General features: G+C 41.7%; 1 protein-coding gene across 1 annotated transcript; it reads right to left on the bottom strand.

The window, feature by feature from the left end:
• Nucleotides 1-645: 645 nt before the first annotated feature.
• Nucleotides 646-24,098, bottom strand: slc7a5 (solute carrier family 7 member 5). Its single transcript, XM_049574642.1, has 10 exons — nt 23,215-24,098; nt 20,187-20,312; nt 8,603-8,708; nt 7,971-8,015; nt 7,737-7,860; nt 6,850-6,953; nt 5,904-6,000; nt 5,500-5,649; nt 2,760-2,937; nt 646-2,668 (listed from the first exon to the last, which is right to left on the bottom strand). The coding sequence occupies exons 1-10, from the start codon at nt 23,807-23,809 to the stop codon at nt 2,613-2,615; spliced, it is 1,581 nt and encodes a 526-aa protein (XP_049430599.1). The 5' UTR covers nt 23,810-24,098; the 3' UTR covers nt 646-2,612.
• Nucleotides 24,099-25,530: the final 1,432 nt, after the last annotated feature.

Here is a 25,530-nt window from a genome sequence, read left to right as displayed (position 1 = left end):
TGCTCATTATTTCTGATAAGTTACGTTTTAATTATTTGATGCTATAAAAAGGGGATTTCACATCATAATTAACAGCTATGTGTCCCAATCAGTGTGCCCACGATCAATGGTGCTGCTCACAATTGGTTGGACGGGTGTTTGGGCAAGAACATGACACTGCAGAGATCGCTACTGCACAGACCTTGGCTCCTAATGACATCACCAGGGCAAGTTAGCAGCGTCTGTATCCGGGATATTTTGGCTTCGCTTTTGTACCAAGGGAGCAAGTGGAGACGTGTCATCTATCTTTATATACAGACCGTGGATTAAACTAAAACAGTGCGTTTGCAGGCATGAAACCAAAACAATGAGCTAAAAAAAATGCTAACGCTGTGTAGAGTTAAGAACTGAAGAGCTGGGTTGCTAATTTTCATTATTTAGACTCATTCCATTTATTGTTTATATTCAAATATCAATAAGAGCTACTTTAATTAAAATAAACACCAAATTCAAAACCATCACCACATAGTGGGTTGGCTGTCTTTTTTTTCACTAATTTTGCAGTGATTTTAGTTGCCTCTAAATCACATTTGAAATAATAAAATTTAAATTTAAAAAAAAATAAGGAGAACAAATGACCAAACCAAACACAACAGAACACAAAAGTGGAAAAAAAACTCAAGATTTATTTGTAAAGCACTTTCCACAAAATGCCCTGTAAACAAATTAGAGGGACTAATAACAATAAACAACAAGTTTCCTAAAAATAAATAAATAAACTTTCTACAGTCCTATTCAGGTTAGTTTCCCCATCTGCTTTGTGCGATGGCTGGAGTGTTAGAAAGGTTCTACCTCTAAAACATACACATTAACCCCTCGCTGCATCCACCTGCGCTGTCTCTATGGCGACATAGCCGCGGTAACGTCTACTTTTGGTCCGTTGCCAGGAGGAGGATTGACGTTAATACAACTTTTCTTGTAACTGTTGCTGTAAAGTAAGTACAAACAAAACATGAAGATGAAAAGTAAAAACTAGCAGTTGATATTGTGATCTGAAAATGTACTTCCGTACTTCAACCCCCGCCCCCCCGAACGTAACAGAAGATCGAAGTGTGAATTGTTTAAATGAAAATGTCAGCAGTGCCTGTCACCCGTCCAAGAAGAACACAGAAAAAAACTGACTGTCCGCAATGTAGAAATCCACACACACACACACACACACACACACACACACACACACACACACAAGATATCAACAAAACTATAAAAGAGCATCAAGTTTATTTCTGTCACTCTGCTCTAACCCGACGCTCTACGAGCTGGGCTCAGTACGCTGAGATATTGATCCCCTACGTGAAAATGAGATCGCTGACCCGAAAAATAACCAACAGCAGGACAATACCACACACTTTGAATCTGGACCCACTCTTCAATGGTAGTCATAATATAAACTCTCATACTGGTGTATGCACCTCTGTCCATCTGACCACGTGATGATTTAAAGAGCAAAGCAACTCCAATACCCAGAAATCTTGTGAAGTGACATCAGTAGACTGCACACAGTATGCTCAGGTTTCTCACCATGGCCGGTCTGTAACGCTTTAGACATAAATATGTAATGCAAGAGGGCTTTGAACAAAAGCATGAGTGAGCAGAAATTTTAAATTTCTATAAGTCTTCCTTCTTCCTCTGAGGGATTCAGCCACAGAAAATGAGTCTTATTACTGTAAAAATGTGAAAATTAAAAGCACACCAAGATCTTCGATCAACTTCACTCGCTTCGTACAGCAGCATAGACGACTTTAAAACCACACTGGGTCACAAAAACAGCAGAGAACAGGAATACAACTCAACACTTGGGGGTTACGGGCACTACAGTGACTGATATGCCACGCCGTCGACCAACGAGCAACAACAGACAACACTGAAAGTGCTACAGAACTGTAATGACTGCAGGACCAAAGGTTTCCAATGCAAAGCTTAATGAATATCTGACAAACAGTGACAAACCCAACTCCGACTTAGCAGCAAAAGTTGGTTCCAGGAGATTAAAAGCGGATGTTTGCAGGATTTTAAGAAAGCTCCTTGTTACAAAGGTTTTAGACACGAGAGAGCTCTGTTTGCAGCTGTTTGTAGGTCAATGCCAAAGCCGACAGCAGCCTCAGACACCACCAACTCCCGCTCAACAGCTGACAGTTACACCTTCATTTGCCACATAAGGCACAGTTTGCAAAATACAACAGGTTTTTCATGAAGGATGATATTTTACATGAACTTATTCACAAAACAAAAGAAAAGTAAAAACAATTCATTGAAATGCATCATAGAAAAACAATGCATAACAGCCTACAAAAGATATTCAAATAACAATAACCCAAAAATATCAGCAAAAAAAAAAGGACTGCTAAGACACAGTAGCTAAAGACGCCTGCATGTTTCTGTCTTCATCAGGTCCTTATCAGCACCCTGCAGACAGGGTGTGTGTGTGTATGTGAGTGTGTGTAGTATGAGAGAGAGAGAGATTGGGATGAGAGGGGTCAGAGGTCAACTTCATCAGCTGTGATGTCAGAGCCCAGAGATCACTGTTGGTGCAACCTGGATTGGCGGCTGGCAGTAGTAAAGAGCGAAGCCTTTTAGGTCGCTTGAGGCACCACTTCCATCACCTTCTGACAGAAGGCTGTGGTCGAAACTGAAAAACACACACACCCGAGGTGATTACCCACAATGTTGAGTGAAGGAACAGTTCCAGAAACATGCAAAGATGCAGGTGTTGTACTCACAGATTCCATTCACCATCCACTTTGGTTTGCTCTTCCACCACACACCAATTAAGTAAACGGGAACTCCAGTAGCAATGATGCCGAAGCCAATCGCACACTCCTTTGGAGTCTTCCAGAAGGAGACGATGATGAGGAAGAGGCAGGCGAGCACGAAACTTATTGGCAGCAGAATATTCACCTGCAGGGAAAAGATGAGGGCATTTTTGACAGAAACTCCAAAGAATTCAAACTCATCAGTCAAAGCGAGAAGTTCCAAAGCTCCCCTGTCTTAAAGGGATAGTTTGGATCTTTTTTAGTGTCTGTGCTCCTGCTGCTTCTCCAAACTGGGGCCTTGCTAACTGACATCTACCATAGGTAATGCACTGACCATGGAAAAGTGCTTCATACAACTGGAAAAAAAAAAAAAAATCAACGCTATCCCTTTAAAGGAACAGTTCGATATTTTCATTAATCACCTCTTTGCCGAGAGTTAAATTAGAAGACAGGATTTTAGGCCAGATGCAGTAACTTCGTGGCACAGAACCTCACGTAAAATCAAACATGTTTAAGATTAATTAAACAAGATATGCAAAAATCAGTGAGCTTCAGTCAGTAGGTGTCACCTGCACAGATCCAGACTGTCTATTTCCCTGTTTCTAGGCTAACTAGCTGTTGGTGCTGGATCTAGGCTCTGGTATCAATCTTTTCATCTAACGCTTGCCAAGAAAGTGAATAAGAGGGTTTCCCAAAGTGTCAAACTATTCCTTTAACAGCTGCAGTGCCATTAAAGGGATTATTTGATCCTTGGAGCTCTGTATTAAATATATCTATTATACATTTTGTTTTAAACAAATCTGTCTCATTGCTGAAACGGGTCCTTATAGTGTCCTATCATGTTCTCCCTTGACACTAGTTTATCTTTGCTCAGCACACTGCAATGAGATATCACCAGTACTGAGCTGATGCCACCCAGAAGCAAGGAGCAACACTCACATTCATTTGGGGTTGTGTTTCTGGCCACCGCTGAATTTAAGTCCAACATTAAATCTCCTTTTTGCTCCGTTTTTGTCTCCTCCAACTGCCAGAAAAATACCTGGCGCTTTCACAGCTACATGTTCCACTGTGTTTACCAGCTAGTCACCAACTTTCTCTGCCTGCATTTTGGGGCTTGGCAGGTCGTGTACAAAAATTACACAATGAAAGTGAAAGATAATGGTTGAGCGGGAGGCAGGAAACCAAAACAATAAGCTGAAAGTTGCTAAAACTTCGAAGGGGAACTGCAGAGCTAGTGATTATTACTTGCAGGTTTGTCACTAAGAGCAACCCCTTCACATTGTATAGACTTGATCCATTTCTATTATAATGATTACAGCCCTGTGTCTGTCCACATGTTTCTGGGGCTATTTTTTATGGTTTGGACTGGACCCCATAGCTCCATGGGAGTAAACCCTAATGCTACAGATTACAATTGTATCTTAGACAAAAGTGTGCTTCCAACTTTGTGTTTGGGAAAGGCCATTTCCTGTGGCACCTGTGCACAAAGCCAGATCCATAAAGAAATGCTTTTCTGAGTCAGGTGTGAAAGAACTTGATATCAACTCCATTCAATGCATCATTTTGGATGAAGTTGAACTTCCGACTGTGAGCCAGTCCTTATCGCCCAACATTAGTGATGGACGTCACTAATGCTCTGAAGCTGAATGGAGGCTGCAGCCAGGCTCCATTCAGGCTCTTATAGCAGCAGATTAAGGCCCCCAACAATCACTAATGAGTGGTGTGTTTAGGTGACTATATACATCTATGCATGTAGACTGAACTGAAGGTGTCATGAATCTAACAGGTTACTGATGAACAGTGTCTTAACCAAACAGATGAATGAGTCAAACTAATTACGCGATTCTCCGGCGGCTCGGCTCCAGATCTGTTGAACAGCAGGAATGTGACAGACAAAGAAAGGAGAAAGAAATAGAGTGGGAGAGTGAAAGAGAGAGATAGAGGTCAGCAGTGAGACAGTGCCACCACTGTCCCACCACTCAGTCACACACACACACACACACACACACACACACACACACACACACACACACACACACACACACACACATAATGCTGGGCCAATAGATCTATCTGCCTCTTTCACTTCACTGCGCTCACAGACTCCACCTCTAACCAACACACAACATCATGCCAGCGGGCAGATGAGTAGAGCCAGGGCAGCCATCAGGCTCTAATAAGAGACACACACACAAACACACACATATATACACACAGAGCATCACACGTGAAAGCTCACACACTCACATTCAAACAAAGTGCAACAAGGCACAATGGTGTTCTGTGTTTTGGAGAGTCCTACAGCAACTGGTCCAGTCAGGAGGCATAGTGCACTGCACTTCCTCTGGCGCACACAGACACACAGACACACACACACACACACACACTACTACCCAGCAGGCCTCAACACCAGCTGACAAGCATCCAGCTTCTCTTCTGTCCTTTAATCTGCAATCAGTCTCTATTCATCTGAGCTCTGCTGAATGGATCTTTGTTGGTCGCATGAGACAAAGAAGAAACATTTTGCGCTGCCAAAGCTAACTCGAGCGGGAGTCAATGGTGACAAAGACCTAGTGAAACTTTCGTGTCCACTCGTCTCCAACCGTCCGTTCATGTCCCTCTATGAACGTCATCAGACAAATCAGGAAAAAATCCATGAACCTGACCTGTTTTCTTTTGTTATGTTCTTGCATGAAGTTTGGCTAACCTTGATTGGTCGCTCCAACTCTGGCTTCTTAAAACGGAGCCACATCATCCCAACAATTGCCATGGCGATGCAGAGCCAGTTGAAGAAGCTGAAGAAGTTTATGACGGAGAAGATGTCGTTGGAAAAGGCGTAGAGCAGCGTCATCAAGCACTGGAGAGAATGGGAGAGAAGTAATTAGGTGTGCCATGTGTGAGAGAGAGCAGCAAAACAGTTATATGTTTCAAGTAAAATTATGCTGTTGTTGTTGCTTTATATCTACACATATCTCACAGCAGCTTTTTCCTAATACTCCATTACTACTAAAAATCAGTGCAGTGGTACCCTTCTGTTGTAAAGACCCAAGGGTACATAGTGTAAGATAATGTGCATTAGTGGACTGTAAATTAGAAACTAAGAGCACATACAGTGAATATAAGTGAGGGCAGTGGAGTCAGCAGGGTGGGGTGGATCATTGACAGCAGATTGGGCAGGTGACCCTCCCTGGCACCCACGAAGAATAGCCTGAGAGGAAAGGAAAGACATGGATACATAGTATGTAAATATATATGATTCCAAACAATGCATTTTGTTGCCATGATATGATTCTATGTGTTCATGCTAAGAGGCAACCTCCAGAAAATGAAAAAATGAAAAAAAAAAAAAAAAAAAAAAAAAGAAACAAACATGAAAATGCCAAAAACTGCAGTTCCTCAAATGGCCACTTGAGGCTGGCTCCAAGAGTGAGTCAATCTCTAAAGACCCACAAGTTAAGGTTCTTGAAGCCATACAGCATTGGTACAGTAACGTAACCATAGTGAGACCCCCCAGTATGGTCTTAGTCGTAGCTTTCGCTATTTCAGTGTTTTTCAGTTCATGAAGATGAATTGTAACATTTTAGTCACCTAAAAAAGGTCTTGCTCAGCATTTGGTTGTACTATATGACCCCCTAAGAGATCGGATTTTCGGTTTTTCCAGGAAGTACATTTTGTTTTAATGGTTTCAAGCCTGTTTTTCACTAGCAAAAATTAGCATTTGCATTATCACAGTCAAAAATAGCTCTAAGTCCACTGTACTAAATAAGCTAGTAACTAGTATTAGGGTTGACTTCACCCACATTTTGGGTTGCCTTCACCCTTTTGTCCAAATATGGTCACTTCTGGCTCCAAAAATCCCAGATGGCAACAGCCAAAATGCCAAACTTGAGGCTTCAAAATAGGAGTCCACAAACCAATGGCTGACGTCACAGTGGTTACATCTATCATTTTCTACAGTTTACGGTTTATGCAGGTGTTTTTGAGCTCTCACTGTTTCCCCAAACCCAGTTTGATGGTCTACATGTACTTAAATGGATGTTCATTTGGTGTGTCTTACCTGGATGATGTGAACAGGGAGCCGTTGACAGATCCAAAGCAGGACAGACCTACAAACACAGGGATGATCCATGCCATCGGACCCAGGTGGTGGTTACCAAAATCCTGTCGAACACACACACGCAAAGAGTATATGTCATAATAAGTCTAGTAGCAAGTCCAAGTCCAATCACACCAGGACATGGCACAGCAACATTCATCAACAATAGGTTCACACAGTTTAAAAGATGTATTTGTACCATTTACCCCTGTTTAATAACTGTCGGCAAAATATTGCTCTTCTGTGAAAAACTTTATTCTCGGACAGAGGAGGGTTCAATAGAAGTGAATGGCGTAATAAGCTATGAAAGCTTCCTGTGTTTTGGACAATAGGGCAATACTGTGAAGACACCTTAATATTTGTCGGTGGCATAAAGTTGCTCGTACTACTGTATATCCAAAGGGAAACCAAAGAGCTATGAGTGAGGTCAGTGTTTCTAAAACTTTGTTTAGTAACGTACCCCCTTTTAAATATTATTTCAGCCAAGTACCTCCTGACCAATGCAGAGCATTTTTGTAGAAGAAAGAGCCCATATAAAAAGGAACAATAAAATGAGGTAAATCCCATTAAAACATATTCTTCTTGATACTGATGGTATTTTGTAATAATATCAAAACTGACAAACATGAACATGATTGCATTTGCTGCAGTAGTTGACAGTTTACAGCAGTTAACGATGACATTGAAAAAAGAAATGCTAAATAAAAAATTCGCTTTATCAAACTTATTATAGTGTAATAATTTCAATAATAATGCATGACTGATAGATAGTAAAAACGTATTGACTGTATTTGGCAGCCTTAATAAAAAGAAAGCAGCAGTAGTAGAGAGAAAGTGTGTGCACTCACCACAGCCACAGCCTTGGAGTTGAGCATCTGCTCAGGGGAGAGGGTGGTGAAGTACGCCAGGTTGGTGAGAACGTACACTGCTGTCACTATGGGCAGAGAGATGATGATGGCACGGGGAAGGTTTCTGAGGAGGACACAAACATTCTTAGTCACAAATACAGGCTCTGAATCACGCTTCAGCAAACAAGTCCGTACTTTATCATAAAAAATAGAATTCAACTTGTTAATACTCACTTGTAAGGCTCGATCATCTCCTCAGTGACAAAATTCAAGTAGTTCCTGTGAGCAGAGGAAACAATAATCAGAGACATAGCGCATAGCAGCGTAACAGCTATAATGCAAACTGTACAAGTAAAACTGTTCTGCAGTAATCTGCAAGTGGAAAAGAATGAGTGATAAGTTGAGTTTTCGCAAAATGCATTCAAAACACAGGAGCGTCTTGGGGTTAGGGTTAACACCAAAATGATCTACTTTATTTAGACAAAGAAAGACATTTTGTTTTTGTTTTTTTACAGTGTAAAGGCAGACAGTAGAAAGCAACGACTTAAATGATCACAATCTAGTTTCATTCATCACTAACAAGGGGAGCAATATGAGGAAGTAGGCTGGGTGATAATTCAATGTTATGGCTCATGGACATTCAGTGGAGTCTTATCTTGATGATAACATTATATTACTGATTAACAGAATGCTTAAGTCTGAAGTAATGAATCATGGTTACACGTATTCATTTCCATCCTTCCACCATGAGGGGTCCCCAACTCAGCAGGACGATCACTTTATGTTCCTATATTGGAAACTGGAAAACGAACAGGCAGCACGGTGACTTTCAACCTGATCACGCAGGTTGGTCAACAGTTACTCACCAGCCACCGTAAGCAAACAGGCCGCTGTAGAGCGCCAGGCCGATGCTGCCAAACTCATATTTGGACCCCTGGAAGGAATATTCTGGAAGAAGAGCATCTGTTTCACCTGGAGAAGAACAGGGAGAAAAAAATGGGTTAAGACAAAAAAAAAAATCCATCTGTCTGCAATATTGCTCTGCAGGGAAGTTTACCCTCCAGTGTGGAGAACCCCAAATGTGGAAGAATAAATGAAACAATGATCTGTGGTTCCCCAACACACACTAACACACACCGAAAAAGCCTTTAGAGGGGGGAAAACATTCGGCTTAAATCTGTCTCGGTATTTGGATCAGTGAAGGACTGCAGAATGTAATGGAGTTAAGACAGGCTGAGACAGTCAATAAGTGACCCAGACTGTGGCGCCGCTCCGTGGATCAACCTGAGGCACGGAAGGATCACACAACAGACAAACAGAAAGGACCACAGGAAGAGAGGGAAGTTTTATTGCCTTGCTCAAGGGCAGAGCAACAGCAGTTGAGAGATGGGAGAGTATTTCACTTCAATTTATCAGCTAATTTCTGATATTTTGGTCACAGCCGCTCTTCTCTGACCTCCAGGTTGCTGCTGGTTTGAGGAGAATGCGCCACATTCCTGACGGAGCAGCACCCCACAACACGCACACACATTCTCAGACACAGCGACGGTTGCTAAACCAACAGCCTGGGGCAGTGTTGGTACTGGGAGGGTTAGCCTTAAGCCACCGTGTAGCGTGGGAAAGGCGGGACTACTGTGCTGTCCGTGTGACTAACTGTGCTCCCAACAAACAGGCCGATGTGTGATCACAGCATCCTAAGATTCTGTTGCCACACCTGGTCAGTGCTGCTGCTCCACATACCAGCCTGACAGGGGAGCTGTGCTGGGGGTCCCCAGGGGCCTGGCCTGTAACATTTCTAAGCACATGTCTACAACTGAGGTTCCTTATGGTTGTTTCAACTTCATCAAAGCACCAAAGAGTTTCTGTGGGTTGAAGTAATTGAATTGTGGATTCTTCCTCAATGGGTGGCATGATGGTTCATAACTGTTGCCTCATAGTAAGTAGGCTCCAGGTTCCATCTCAGGTTTGGGGCCTTCTGTGTGGAGTTTTCATGTTCTCCCTGTGTAAGCGTATGTTTTCTCTGGGTTCTTCGGCTTCCTCCCACAGTCCAAAGGCATGCAGGTTAGCCCTTAGGTGTGAATGTGAGCATGAATGGTTGTTTGTCTTCATATCTCAGCCCCGCGATAATCAGGCAAGGCCACCTCTTGCCTAATGTAAGCTATGATTGGCTCCAGTCCCCCGAAACCTTAACAGGATAAGAAGTTACAGAAAATAGATGATGGATGGGTTCTTCCTCAGTGTAAAAAAAGATTCTTCAAAGGCCAGATTGGTGCAAGTCAATCTGCTGACAACAATAAGCCTCCTGGGGCAAAGACCAATATTTTGGTGTAGCCAGCGGATATCCAAGACCTTATCTTCCATGGGCCGGTCATTTCAGCTAATCTAAAACACACAATCAATAGCCGATGGGTTCCGAGAGTGCATTTCGACAAATGTGTTACACCCCTCTACAGGAACTGTTTACTGGCCGATTTTGTGTTTCTCACTCTGCATGTGGGATTCTACTGCTTTGATTCCCACTATGCTGAGTTTTTGAAAAACTTTGTATATAAAATACACCATATGCATTGCGTTGTACAGGTTTGTTTGCCTGTTTTTTTGGACTTTGAAGACTTTTGGTATGTTACTCTTGGAATTGCCTTCCTTTGGATTCTGCTTGAATTTTTGAGTAAAGAACTTTGACTTTCTGCATTTTTTTGTCCTGGGTTTTTTTCCTCTGCATCTGAGTCTTTTCTTCTGAAACGTGTCAGTCCAGGGTATAGTGACGGCTGGCTAGCAGACAGAGGATGCTCTGCTTTGAGCATCCCAGCTGCAAATAAAATGAGTGTTGTTGATTTCACTATTCTGATCTGTGTGGCATTAAATTGAGAGATATTCTGTAAATTATTTAAAAAAAAAAAAAATAAAATACATTTTAAAAAAAGGTGTTACCAATTATTTGGGTATTTCACAATGCAATGTGAGGAACAAACTAGAAAAGCACTCGGAGAGTGCAGACCTCCGCCAAGCAGCTCGGATTTCCCGCCATTTTATTATTTTATCCACTTTGCTTCAACTGATCAACCGATTGTCCCATTATCAACCTTTCCTGAAAATTTCATCAAAATCTGTTCAGAACTTTGAGTTATTTTGCAGACAAACAAACAGACAAACAAACCAACGCCGGCGAAAACATAACCTCCTTGGCGGAGGTAAAAAGATTGATAAAATCCTACTTTTCATGTCTGAGCAGTTTAAGCCTCTTGGAAGACTGAAGACATTTAACACCATACAAGGCCATATTATTAGATTAATGAATTAAATACCTTTCAAGACTTTTGAAGGATTCTTGAGTCCTGACTCAAAGAAAAGCAACTGAGAAGGTGTAGCCAATGAATATTTGGCATTTTTGCTATTAAAGAAATACGTGGATAATTAATTAGCAAATAGCAGAATAATTTTTTGACTGATTTACTGTTTCAATTCTACTTCAACCACCGGCGCGGAGGCATAAAATTCTGTATGATTCTCAAAATAAGTTTAAAAAAACCTTTATAAAGATGAGCAGAGTGAGTTGAGTAGAGATGACAAGTATTTGGCGCACAGCCATGCACCTGTAAAGGATGACTAATTCCTTGAAGTATTGTAACAGCAGGTTTAACTTGTCTGGAAGGAAGAGGAGATATCTCACAGAACAGCCATTTGAATCATCTATTCCACAGAAGCAAGGACAAACCAATCCATCATTTAGTTCCTGTGTCAACACAAATGTATCAAATATCAAAGTTACTTCCCACACTGCAGGTTTATCTATAACTAAAATCTCATGCAACCATCACACACCTCAGGCCATGGCTTCACTTCTTTACACACAAATACACACAACCACTGGTCAGGACCGCCTGCTTCCAAACCTGCAGCTCACCTCACATCTGTGAGGCTTGAGCTCAATGAAACGCCTAATTGGCTCCTAACCTTTACAGCTTCTTACGGTGGTAAAGTCTGAATCATCCCTGACTCATGCTCTTACTCATCTTTATTCAACCCTGTTCTGCCCAGCCTTGAGATGAGGATTCTATCAGGAAATGATTTGTGGTGGATAAACACAAACATGTCCTCCTTCAGTCATCTTTGTGTCTTCACTTGACTCTTGCACTGCAATTTATAGCTTTACTCGTTCTTCTGTTACTCACTTTCCAACACACTAGTCAGGAAACACTCAGAGCTGCGATCAGTCAGTCACATGATACCAGTGCCAGGCAGTGAAAGTGAGACACACACACATACCCAGAATGAAATATGCATGCACCATGCAAAATACACACACCCAAAAGGTGCACATCAACAAAGAGTGAATGAAAGACAACCTGAGTTCCAGTCATTAGGCCTAATTTAAAAATAGGGACTAGAAAGTCTTAATAGAGTCAATTAACACTTGAAAGCACAATGACTTTTGATTAGTGACTGAAAATTATTTGTGGTTTTAGCTGCTGTAACGATGTTTTGACAAACAACAGTTTTATCCCTCTGCCCAGTAAGTCCCTTTAAAACCACAGCCTGACATTATGACATTTGTATTTTTGAACCACTCAGTGAACCGGGCTAGCCATTTCCCCTTGTGTCCAGTCTTTATACTAAGCTACGCTAGTTAGCATGTGGCACTCGCTTAATACTTACCGCACAGATATGAGAATGGTTTCGATCTTCTCGTCTTACTCTCTGAAGGACACAAACAAGCCCAATTCCCACCATGTCTGAAGTATTCTTTTAAAGGTCTAGTGTGTAGAATTCAGTGGCATCTAGCGACTAAAACTTAAAAACTACAGCAGCTAACACGACCAGAGTTTGGTTTGTCCATTATAGGCTACTGTAGAAACAACATGGCAGCTGCTGTGAAAGAGGACCCGCTGCATATGTAGATATAAATGGCTCATTCTAAGGTAATCAAAACAACTAATGAAAACATAATTCTGAATATCATATACCATTTCTGCAAATATATGCCTCTAAATCCTGCACGATGAACCTTTAAACTATCTCTGAAAACCTAAATTCTCTTAATGAGCTCTTCTGTTTAAAGCAATAGACATGTTGAGCATGTGAAATGCTATCAACGAAATGTGGTGACAAAAGAACCTAAACAAAAATCACATGTACAGTTTTAAGTATAAGAAAGGTTGAGTCATTTCGAAAGGGTTGCAGACAGTAATTGGATGTATTGAGCTAACAAAACAGTTTAAAGGATTACTTGTTGCCCCAAATGTGTACTTGCTGTAAAAATGAGACAGGAGGGGCTACAACTACAAATTACTGCTCCTCCTGTGCCAAAAGTGGGTGGGCATGATGGATTGAGACAAGAGAACTCCCTTAATGTGGATTGAGCTCAGCCTAACAGTAAATCTAGGGTTCTTTGGGTTCATACTCAGCAGTGACTGAGTTTACGTTCAGTTTAAAGAGCCCATGGATCGGGTAAAGACCAAGGCATTACATGGATTAGTCCTACTCTTAAAACTGAGCGCTCCACGCTTCAGGAAAAAAAAAAAAGACTATTTGCTAAGACGTCTCCTTTGGAACCCTCCCACTGCACAAACACACACCTCTCATTCATAAACACCTCCAGGAGAGCCGCGCTGGTGTGTGAATTAGCAGTGCGAAACCAAATATTAGTCTGTGCGTGTACAGTAACTGTGTGTTTAATTAAATAAAAAATGTTCGTGAAGAATCAAATTCCTGCATCACTGATGAACTGCGACAAAGAAGAAACAGCAGTAAATGAGAGGTAAGTTCACGAGGCTGGTCAACAAGAGATCAGTCTCTGTGAGTGTTTCACTTCCAAACAGTGTGGGCAGGTGTCAGATTGAGAAAGCAGGGGTTTACTGGAGCTAATCAGATTACACTGTTCTCTAATCGGAGACAGCAGCAGACTCTGACCTTATGAGCTGCACAGCTCCATGAACACACACACACACACACACACACACACACACACATACACACACACACACACACAGATGCAATAGTTTAATATGGATCAGCATAAGCAGAGTGTGTATGGTATCAGAACAAGCTCACATCACCATCACAAATAGACAGAAGCTACTGTACTGTATGTCTATATGATCATGCAAAATGAGTGGTTACACTCACATGCTCGAATGTACACAGCTCAAACAAAGAATTCCCCCAAAGATACTTGTAGTCAATTTCTTATTAAAGGGTAACTTAAGTAATTTTCAACATGGACTCTATTTTTCCATGTTTTTGTGTCCAAGTGACTGGGCTGCAGCCAGCAGCGGCAAAAGAAACAGACTACAATATAACATTAAAGGGCAACTGTACACCGAGTAAGAGTAAGATCCTCTTAGTTTAACCAAAAATGGCACCAAAACAAAATAAAATTTACCTAAACGTGTCTCATGTCTCCACTGTTCCAACAATCACCAGCTCTACTTTGGCTGAAATAAACTGTTAATTCACCCATACCCAGTTAGATGTAAAAATATGATGGTAAAATTAATCTATTTAAATGAAGTAGGCTGTGTCAAGTTGAACAAAAAGGTCTTTTTCTGTAGTGATCTTTTCCATAGTGTTGCATGACAGACAGAATAATAATCTGAGCCTCTCAGTGGCAAAAATGCACATAAATGGATGGTGCACAAATGCCCCAAGTGGTTATATTGCAGCCTGTTTTGTGGCTGCTGGCTCCTGCATTCTTGCTCAATATTGGACCAACTTCAAAAAGTGTTGTTCCCACTAGACACTTAAACACAAAAACATGGGTCCAGGATGAGAAATACCCTTTATAATGTCCATAACTTAATCAGACTGCCTCTGTGCAGGGAAAATAATTAACTTCTTGATGTTTTGTTAAAAACTTAAACAATCCACTTTCAATTAGACTGAGTGAAAATCACAATATAAATTAAAAAATAAGCAAAATAAATTGTTAAAATTGTTTATACTGAATTGTTTTTGTCATGTAAACTATTGTTTAAATTCCTCATCTTTTCTGGTCTGGAATACACCTCTTCAAATTATTCATTTATTTCAGAAATTAAGTGACTTATAAAGATCTTGTGCTATATCTTTCTCTCTCGTGTCTGTTGTTTTTTTCTAAATCAGATATCTGGTTAAACAATAAATCAACACTCTAAAACAGACGAACAAATCAACTTACTCCACTCCACCTGCTAAAACAGCAGCCAAAGAGAGCTGCAGTGAAGACGCCGAGTCAGGTGAGTGTGTTGGTGTAAACACAACCACACAGTCTTTGCGAGTTGTTGACCTAATCTCGATAATCTCATTACCCCAGTCAAACAGTTATTACAGGCACTATGATGAAAAAGACCGATGTTCAAGATTTAGGAATAAATATGTTAGAAAAGCTCACTTTTGAAATGGCACAGTAAACAGTAAACTAGAGTTACAAATGAGTAGAATTACTCTCCACGCTCCAGCTACACATAAACAGATATTAGACAGGCAGGGTTTACACTCAGTTTATGTGGATTACGAAGACTCAAAGAATGAATGGCACGTACAGTTCCTGCTGCTACTGAGGGGAGCGCTGGAGGAGGATCAGTTAGAGGCCAGGCTTGTTATTTAGTCCAGATGGGCTCAAACTTAAACCATGGGAATTGAGGGAAAACAGACAAAAGAATTTAAAATAATAATAATAATAAAAAATAGTCAGGTCATCTTGGGTAAATAAATGATCAGTAACTTTGGGTTTTAGACATATAGGACGCTGTGGCGTAACATTTGTGACCCCTGTAGAGTTTTGGGACGGACAGTGGTGCCAATTTCATGCATCTCCAAAATTAGGAGTCAATTTAACGAACATCCACAAGTTATCATCAAAGTCCATTTCCTCTATTGTGAAAGTAGCCAAAGATCAGGACCTAACTTTTCAAACTGATAAACCTGCCCAAAACAGAGCTACAAAAGATCATAAGATGATTTCTGCAGTCTCTGATAAGGTGTACATTGGCAAAATCAATAAAATGAAATCTTTAAAAAAAGAAACAAATCAACACTAATTCTTATTTTAGTGCTCAATCAAATTGTTTTGCTTAACTAAACTCCACCAGTCCACTCCGATGGCGTGTCAAGGCCTCTGACATTAGGGATGAGGTACATTTAAACATGTTAAATAACAAATTTTACTTTTTTTCTGCTTTCAAAACTGTTTATTGTTAGCATATTGAATTTAAAAAGTCAACATGCAGAGTCCAGCTCTCTGATTCCATTTCCTAACTTTTGCTCTCACCAACGGCTCTTCACACGGCTAAACTACAAAATGTGTGACTACTTAGAGCTGATTCACTATCATTATGTCACCACACCCCTCAGACCACCCACTGGCTTTAATAGGCCACTCTGTTCATCTAAAATTCCCTGCCTCTTCATCTGTCTGCTAGTGTGAGCTCAGCACTGGAGGAGAAACATTTTTATAAAGCTTACCCAACTCCAAATGAACAACTCTTTAAAAAAAGACATCATCTGTAATGTCGACACACTTTCAATTTTACAGAAATCTTTTATTATATTGTTTAGTTGAGTGGACAAAGCTCTCTCTCGCTATATATATATACACATGTTGTCGTAGGTATGATATTATCTGTGGTCCCTGGGCCGTCTGCTACTGATCTCTGCCGGTGAGCAACCAGCTTCCAGAAACCACATGCCTCTTCCACCTCTTCCACTCCCACCTTCCCTCTCTCTAACCTCCCTCCTAACCTCCACCCTCAACTCCATCGCTTGCTGAACCACTTGTGAACAATTCCAGTCAGTGTTGCGGTCCTGTTTGCCCACCAGTCAGCTGATGACCTGTGAACTTTGACCTCCACACAAACAACCCACTTTGCGTTTGTGTGATGAAAAACTGAACTTTGATTCGACCTTTAATCAAGAATCTGTTATTCAAATCTTTCGTCTTTCAGCTGTAAAAAATAAAAAATACATAGCAATGTGTCCAGTTCATTTTTTTGTTCAGTTTTGGCGACTTATTGTAAGTTGTTTCACATAAAAGCATCAGCTAAATAAATGTAACATAAAGAGATGCCATCACATTTGTAACGGTTTGTGTTGTTGTTTGCTAGCACACAGTAAATATCATTTGCTCTTTCAACATGGGGTTGTGTTGGTAATGGGCTAACTGGCTAACTAGCATCTTGAATCTGTCCTGTCGGTCTTCAGGTTTACATTTTTGGGCTCTTGGCAAAAGGCAACATGAGGTGATGCAACAGCAGCCACTGTTGCCACCAGTTACAGGATGTTGGTGTGTGGGTTTTTACAATCACGTATTTAAACAAAATGTCAGCAGGTTTCAGTAAGGCAAGACATTGTCATCTTTCATGCTGCCAGAAGTAAATGGCAGAATACCTACAGTTGACCTACATGTGAATGAGCATGCAGCAGTTAATTAAAGTTCAGAAACCAGAAATGGGCACAATAATGAAAAATCAAAATTGCATTTACCACTTCAATACTTTCTGGTTTCTTTAATTTTTTTTGTGGATCGTTTCAGATGCTTTAACCTTTAAACTGTAGGTTTGGTGTTGCAGTTCGAGTTAAAGTGAGACTTTCACGAAAACTGCTGATTTCAAAAGCTGAATCTCACAGCGTGGCTGGGGTTAACGTCCGGTGTGAGGACAGAGGAGAAGAGGTCACAGGTCCAGACAGAGGAAACACTCAGCTGAGAGAGCAGACAGGTTACTGGTGCTGCTTTCCACAATCACCCCTCAGTCTGGGTGAACTCCATTTCACTTTAAACTCCTCACTTTTTGTCCTCAAAGGCATCTCTCTTTAAAGGACCACATTTTTTAAATCAGATATAAATCTTATAGAGCGGACCCTGCTATCAGCTCCCAGCTACGAATCTGTGTCTATTTACCTTGTGATTATATTCAATCTGCAAGACTTGGCCTGACTGTCACACAGACTCATTCACATTCAACAAACATGCTTGTTGACTCCACTTTTTATTGGGTTTCCCCGTCCTCCTGTTTTCTATTAGGAGGTACTGCAGCCGACAGCTTCACCACAGACAGGAAGAGAGCCAGCCAGAGAGCGGCAGGGCTTGGCAGCAGACACAAACACAGGCAACAGAGAGGATAGAGGCCTGCAGTTACCTGTTCAAAGGGGTTTTTGTGACGGGCAAGGAAGCGGACAGGTGCTATGCCACCCTCCATATTGATGACTATAAACTATAGTAGTCTAGTTGCAATGACATGGACACAAATGAGCCCCAAAGTCTTGGCTGAGACTTACACTGCCTTCCTCTAGAGGGCAGAGTTTGATTCCCAGAGCTCACTTCCCCTCTGTATTAGTCATAATAATAAATCTTCTTAAAAGCGTTTATTGGTCTGATGACTTACAGTGAATGGCTCAATCAAATAGACTGTTCAAGTGTTTGCGTGACTCAGACATCTTGCAGCTAATTAGTAGGTTTCCAATGAAAGGAGCTGTGTTCTGCTCAAGGGCCTTTGTTTGGTCTCTGTGCTGTCCTCCCGTCTTTGGCTACGTTTCACAACATCCTGTGGCCTTTACAAGGGTTCGGCCCAACTTCAGGAAGCTAAACACCAGCTATTTCCACAGATCCACTACTCGAATCGAACAAAGACAATAGGCTTGGTTGGGATTAACTCCGGGCAGAATGGGATTACACTGCCAGAGATTGGTCAGATATAGTGTCAGAAGCAGTGCAACATAAATGTGAGTTGACTGGAGTTTATATAGAGGAGAAAATGCTATCATAGCCTCCTGGATTACACTAAATCTCCTTATTTAAAGCTAAGGGAAATTTGAAAAAACTGTTATTGTCCATTTTGAATTTAGAGAAACTGTGTTGTACATATGAGATGATTGTTGTCATGGATAAATTAGCTTCACAGAAACACATGCAAACCAACAAGTTCATCAGATGTAATGTATTCTGCCAGTGAGAAACTGAAGCCTGTCAGTAAATAATTTCAGTGAAGGATTTCCCATCAGAGCATGAAGGTGACTGGCACACACAGCAGGAAGGCTTTATACAAAAAATACAACTACAAGTCAAATTAATAACTTCCTGTTTCAAGTCGCGTGGCACTGACTGTGCTGTATGCTCTGGGCATGAATTACTAAGTCTGCCGAGTGTGTGCTGTGTGTATTTATAGCCAACTGCCATTTTAATAATGGTTTCTGTGTCAACAAACATCAAACCATTCACAAAGAGGAGTTAAGCCCCAAAGGTGTGTACTTTGATATGAGACTTGGTTCATTGGTTTTATGATAAAATTCTGTTACGTGAATGATGAATAATGTTGCCAGTACAAAAATCAAACTGCACTAAAGGGAAGAAATTTTATTTAGGATGGATTTTTTCGTTGGCTTTGCTAACAGACATTCGGCTAAGTGTGTTAACATGCAGAAACATAGTGTCCGCTGCCCAGCTTCCGGTCTCCACTTGTTAGCTAGCCTTAGCCACTCTGCACTGCGTCAGGTGGGAGCTAGCTAGCAGCCCCACTCATTTAATGATTACCACTGGTACTCGCTGCAGAAACATGTTGGCCAGTATCCCCCCAGATCATCCTGGTGAGTAAGCAGCTTCATTTTGAGCTGCAAAGCCCCTTTAGCTTTGATCACTATGTTAGCACCACCAGCCATGCTGTCTCTGCTAACAGTGGTAACAGAGCTAACAGTGATAACATAGTTAACAATGCTAAAGCGGGTTTGCAGCTCAACGCTGAGCAGAAGACGGGCACAATGTTTCCACAGCAACACTGGCAGGTCGGGATGGCATTACTAGTGGTAATTGCCGAATGAGCAGCCCTGCTAACTAGTTCCCACCAGACCAGACCCGGTGGTGCGCAGTGCAGTAAAATCAAGAGCCAGAAAAATTAACCTATGTACCAACATGTGTAACCGATTAACAGTTAACCGGTTAATCGCTGACATTATTGACCCTTTTTAGAAGTAAACATAACCATCAGACTTTAAATAATAAACATAACTTAAGACTAATAGTTATGTTTACGAACCTTTTTCAAGGCAATCAGTGCCCTAGATTTTTAGGGTAAGATAGGCTTGTCAGATTTCACAGTGCAGAAATGAAACTGCACTACAGTGAATAAATCATATTTAGTTCCTGTACCAGTAGAGCTGAGCAATATGGAATATTTTTTCACATCAATATATATCACAGTTGTGTTTTTAATTACAACTTATTTAAAATGATTACTTTGGACAACAAAAATCTCTAAATGTTAACATGTTAAGCTCATAGCATCACTATCTGAATCTGCTGACAATGCAAAACATTAAATTCAACATGATTTTGGTATTTTATTATTTTATTTTCTTACAGGTTGCTTATAGGTCACTTGTGGTGAGGGAAAGGGGCTAATAAAGACGTTGATGACACATGGATGAAAACTTGTGAATGTGTGTATTAGTGCATATGTAAGTGTACGTGGTCATTTGAAGTACCTTGGCCAATCTTGACGAAGCCGATGATGATGATGAGTGCGAGTGCCAGGAGCTTGGCTGCGGCAAAGAAGTCCTGCACTCTGGTGGCTGCCTTCACACTGTAGCAGTTCACAAAGGTCAACAAGACTGCGGAAAGAGAGATGAAGACAGAGAGTAAGAGGGAGAAAGACTGCAAGTGCCGGCATCTGTAAGAGGCAGCTCGTCGATTTCTCTCATGAAAAGGCCCCTAACACAATTTGACACAAAATGTGCAAACTGAATTCCACCACGGCATCTTCTTTGTACATCAAAGGATATTTTATTAGGCACACGAGGAACTGACTTTTCTGCAGGTGTTTTGATGTTAAAATAGCTTTTAACAATGTTTCCCTGCGCCTTCTTTAATTTTTGACTCACATTTGAGGTAATGTCGGCGAGTGTGCATGCATATGTGTGTATTTGCAGCTCTCAAAACCCGCTGGGAGCTGGGGAAGAATTCAAAGAGACTAATTGGAATAAAAAAAATGCTTCCCACTATACCCCTCTTTTTGTACGTGATGGTAACCACCCCCTCCTGTGCGCACACACACACACTCATATCGTTGCTGAAGCGGCCTCTAACCTAACCTTGAACACCATTAAAAGTGATTAACTAAAGCAGCAGGTCCCTTCAAAGCTCCTAAATCAGGTCGGGGCCACAACAGAAAAACGAGACAGAGCACAATGAGGCTCTGTGTTAAAGAGACCATGACAAAGACAGAGGGAGGCAGAGTACAGTAGAGGGATGGACACATACTTAGTTACACATGCACACAGAGGCTGGCATCAAAATTCACACAGGCATGCACACACACAACTGGCTTATACTTGGGCGTGTATGTGTGTACATGTATGCACAAACTTAGCAAGCAAACGCAGGAACGCTCTGATCTCAATTACACAAATTCCTACAGAAAACAGGTCAACTGGAAGAATAACTCTCACAAAAGTGGACCTATGGAGCTGTAGATGCGTGTGTGTGTGTGTGTGTGTGTGTGTGTGTGTGTGTGTGTGTGGAGATTTGGCTCTCAGCCCCACAATGACCCTGACCACCCCACTGCTTACACCGGAGGCATGCACACGCACAGAAAAGCCTGCGTACATTCACACACACAGACTACTGAGCCTCTCAGTCTACGGCTATGTCATGTGGTCTCAGTCAGGATTTAGCCTTCAGTCAATCTGAAGATTAGGCACTAGGGTTAATAGCTGGCACCACATGCACTCACACACACTCAGTATACATGCGTACACCATGGTATGTGTAATCATGTGTTCAGATGGAGATGCAGCGTATGAGGTGAAAGGGGGGGTACCTGTTTTGTGTGGCGGTTAAAGAAAACATGTACAACCAGAGACTTGTGCTATTGAGTTAAAGCAGCAAATAAGCCAGGGTTAATCTTGTTAAGACTCCAAACAACACAAGTTGAAACACACGCAAATTTTTAGCTAACACTTAACTGTGAACTAACTTTAAAAAAAAAAAAAAAAAAAAACATTTACTGACCCCAACCCCACAGCACTTAGGTTTAATTGACTGCTCTGCTCTGACCTCTTTGTTTATCACATTCATAGCAATTCTCACACATTTTTTGGAAAGTTACTAACTTACACATAAAACACATTATTAATGATAAATTCTCTCTGTTTCTTATAATATATTTGTATAATAATTTAGTAGCCTACAGTGGTTGAATAGGGACTCTAACTACTCCCAGTGATAATTAAACAAAAATAATTAATGGTATATAGGGTTTTCTTTGTTGAATTTGAAGATCTCACCTATTAAATCCAGCAGATGCTGAAGTGGGCCCACCAAATTCACTTTCAGTTATTTTTCTTTAGATTTTAATACATTTCATTTCATATTCAAAACACACAGTTGTCGCTTGTAACTCCAGTTCTATCAGTTTGTGCGTAGCCCTCTATCCGGCTTCCCTATTAGTTCATTTCTTTTCTGTTAAATCCAGAAAGTTTGTCATAACAAAAGCAACTTACAGCCTCTGGGCTTAACGTCCTTGTTTCTCTGTTTGAAAGTAACAATTAAAGGGGAACTATGTCCATTTCTAAAATTAATACATGTTGTTCATATGGTCTAAGACAGGCCAAAAATATTAGTAAAAATGACCAACTCTCTCCCAAATTCACAAAATACAGTGCTAAACCTCAAATTTGTGATGTCATAAGGTACAAAGTCTGGAGCTGCTCCATAGATAATGAATGGGGGAAGATGCTCTGGATGACAATGAGAGCACTTGGGGAATATTTTGAGTATATGGGTACATTTCTCTTTCAGACCTGAGAACACTACAACTGAATAAAGCTCATTTGGTTAGAAAAAGAAAACAAACATTCTTTGGGTCCTCAAAATCAGCCTCCCATATGGAGCAGCTCCAGACTTTATACCCTACAAGTTTGAGACTTTGAGAGAGAGTAGCTCATGTTCACAAATATTGAATTTCCAAGGCCATGGAAAAAACACACTGGAATTCTTAATTTGGTGGTGTTCCCCTTTAAATAAATTATCATAATGGAGAAAATAAAGAACATTAAAATAAAACACATCACTAAATACAAATGAGATAAGGTACAAGTAAATTATTATTTTTTTTATTTTAATTTTTATTAAATTATAAATTGCACCTAATGGCAGTCACTTAATGAGAGAATTAGCTTGTTGTGGGCGCGAGCATCATTTACCATCACGCGAGCTGATGTAATCACGCGGCATTTTTCACCACCTTGTTTGATGCTGCGCGCGTGGATGTATGTATGTGTGCGTGTGAGTGTGTCAATGGCACACGTGGAGCGTCATATATCTGCTCATGTAAAGTGTTGTATGTGAGTATTGTCAGTGTGTTATTTCATGTGTGTGCCCACACTAACACACAGGAAGTGTCATTTATTTCATTTGCATTCCTACCGGTGCCTGAGCTCAGCACACAACAAACAACACAACAACACCTAAAATTGCATCATCCCGGTAGCATGGCACGGCTCGGATACTCACGGATGCAGAGGCAGGCCACGAGCTTCGCCCCGTTCTCCGGCACCGGGCACACGGGGAACAGGGGCTTGAGGAGGTAAGTGGCGAAAACGTAGGCGACGATGTACTGCGAGGACGGCCTGATGATGAGCAACTCGATCCAGAGTTTGAGGAAAGCCGGTAGTGAGCCGTACACCTCCAGGATGTAGGCATAGTCCCCGCCGGACTTGCTGATGGTGGTCCCCAGCTCCGCGTAGCAGAGGGCTCCCACTGTGGAGAACACCCCGCACACAGCCCACACCACCAGGGACAGACCCACCGAGCCGACCTCCTTCACCACGCCGGTCGGGGTGACGAAGATGCCCGAGCCTATGATGGTGCCCACGATGATAGCCACGCCGTTAAGCAGGGTGATGGTCCTCTTCAAGACAACCCCGTCCTCACCCTCCTCTCCCTTGACGGCGTTGTTAGGGCTGTTGGGGTCGCTTCTCAGTGCTCCACCCTGGTTGAAGTCCCCCTTCTCCCCGCCGCTGCTCGGGGACAGCATCCTCTCTGTGACCTGCTTGTCCTCCTCCCGGTCTGCGGAGGAATTTGAGTTTCTCTTTTTTAACCCTGACATCGTTGACTGAGTTTTCTCTTTCGTCTTCCTCACACAAAGCTTCCCGCTTTCTCGGTGTGTCGCCGGTCTCCTCTTCCTCTGTCTGTCGGTCCGGTGTGTGGTCTGATGCCGGCCGGGCTCAGCCACGAGGAGTCCACGACGTGTCTGTTGGTGTGACTCAAAGCAGCGTGTGTTCTCCTATCTCTACTCTATTCTTCTACAAAGAAACTATGGAAACTGTCATGATGGCCCTCCTCCGTCAAGGCCAGCCCCTGCTCTAGCTCGGCGTCTCCTCAATCAAAACTATTACATTTGCTCTTCCCCGCCCTCTAGCGGCGGAGGTCGGTACTGCTTCTCTCTGGCACACCTCATCCTACAACTCCCATCTGATCTGAGTATGACCAGCTGTCCCCACATGATGGACCCCTGCCCAGTCTATATGGCATCACATCTGCAGAAAACAGAGGAGCACCACTATACAGCACAGGAGCAGGAAATACTAAAGAATATAGAATCAATCCATTTTTTCTAACAAGTTACCCAAACCAGCTGGACCGGTTTTATGGTGGTGTAATCTCCAAGACAGACTCTGAAATTAGCCCGAGGGGAGCTGACACCCTGCAAGAATGGGAATCCGGAACATCTTGTGTCGTTCATGGATCTGGTCCATCCTCCTTAAAGCCTTGCATAGCCTAATTTGCTTAGCCCAGAGTCATGAAGTATAGGGTGTCACTCACTAATTTAAGATATGAAAAGTTTCACTCTCCAGCAGCCACTTTGCAGTTATGCAAATGTTTAAAGTGAAACACCAGCCTAGTAATACAGTAATCGTTAGCACACTTTTTAAGCAGGGAAATCTGTTCCCATCAGTTTTTAGAGTCGTCATCACCCAGGCCCCCTACTGCTGCCTCCCACTGGTCAACAGTGTCATGTGAAGGATTAACCTCCACTTCCATTGTTTTCCCTTTATAATCATTTCTATCTGACATCATGAATCATGAATGTGTCCAACACAGCATCACGTCTCCCTGACCTGCCCTCAGGTAAATATAGTGATTGTCCTGAGCTGCATTGTTTTTCACTGTTGTGAAATTAATCCACTATAAAAAAAAACATCTCAATACAGCCAGGCTGATTTAGGCAGTAACCTACCATTAAACCTGCACGCGTCTGTTCTCGAGGATTATTTGATTAAAGTGTATTTGGAAGATACATATAAGAACTAGTATGTGACTATTTATAAAGGAAAGATGAGGGGAAAAAAGGGGAAGATGAGGGCAAAGGAAAGCAGTGGAGAGAACAGTGAAGAGAGGAGAACAGAATGCACTTGAAGCCTGATTGTTGTAATTGAAGCCTACTTGTATTTTGGAGGGTAGACTGGGTTGTTGATTATTTTATTTGTTCTTTCATGCACGCACACACCCACACACACACATTAAAAAACAATGGATAGCCTATAAAGTATCAAATGTAAGTACATGGAACAGAGCAAAGTGCAGTGTCATTGTTGAAGTGCAGCAGCTGCTGGGTGTATATAGTATAGATCTTGAGATACCTCAGGCAGACATGTCTCCTGATCATTCCTGTGCACAAATGTACTGTATGTACTTTGGCCTCAAGAGTTCTTCTGGAGCTGGCAGACCAATGGAAACTTCCTGGCATGGCGTGCTTTGCAAGCGGACAAAAAAATAAAAGATAAATCAATTCCACAATTCCAAAAAGAGGATGCCCTTTTTTCATTT

The sequence above is a fragment of the Epinephelus fuscoguttatus genome, linkage group LG4 (assembly GCF_011397635.1).
Source record: "Epinephelus fuscoguttatus linkage group LG4, E.fuscoguttatus.final_Chr_v1".
Lineage (NCBI taxonomy): Eukaryota > Metazoa > Chordata > Actinopteri > Perciformes > Serranidae > Epinephelus > Epinephelus fuscoguttatus.
The sequence above is the reverse complement of the archived record's forward strand: the minus strand, read 5'-3'. Positions and strand labels throughout refer to the sequence as shown.

Coding starts and splice junctions, on each gene's coding strand:
- slc7a5 (XM_049574642.1), bottom strand. CDS start 23,809: ATGTCAGGGTTAAAAAAGAGAAACTCAAATTCCTCCGCAGACCGGGAG. Junction 20,313..23,214: donor CGTGGCCTGCCTCTGCATCC/GTGAGTATCCGA, acceptor CTCTTTCCGCAG/TCTTGTTGACCTTTGTGAAC. Junction 5,650..5,903: donor TGCCCTCACTTATATTCACT/GTATGTGCTCTT, acceptor CATTCTCTCCAG/TGCTTGATGACGCTGCTCTA.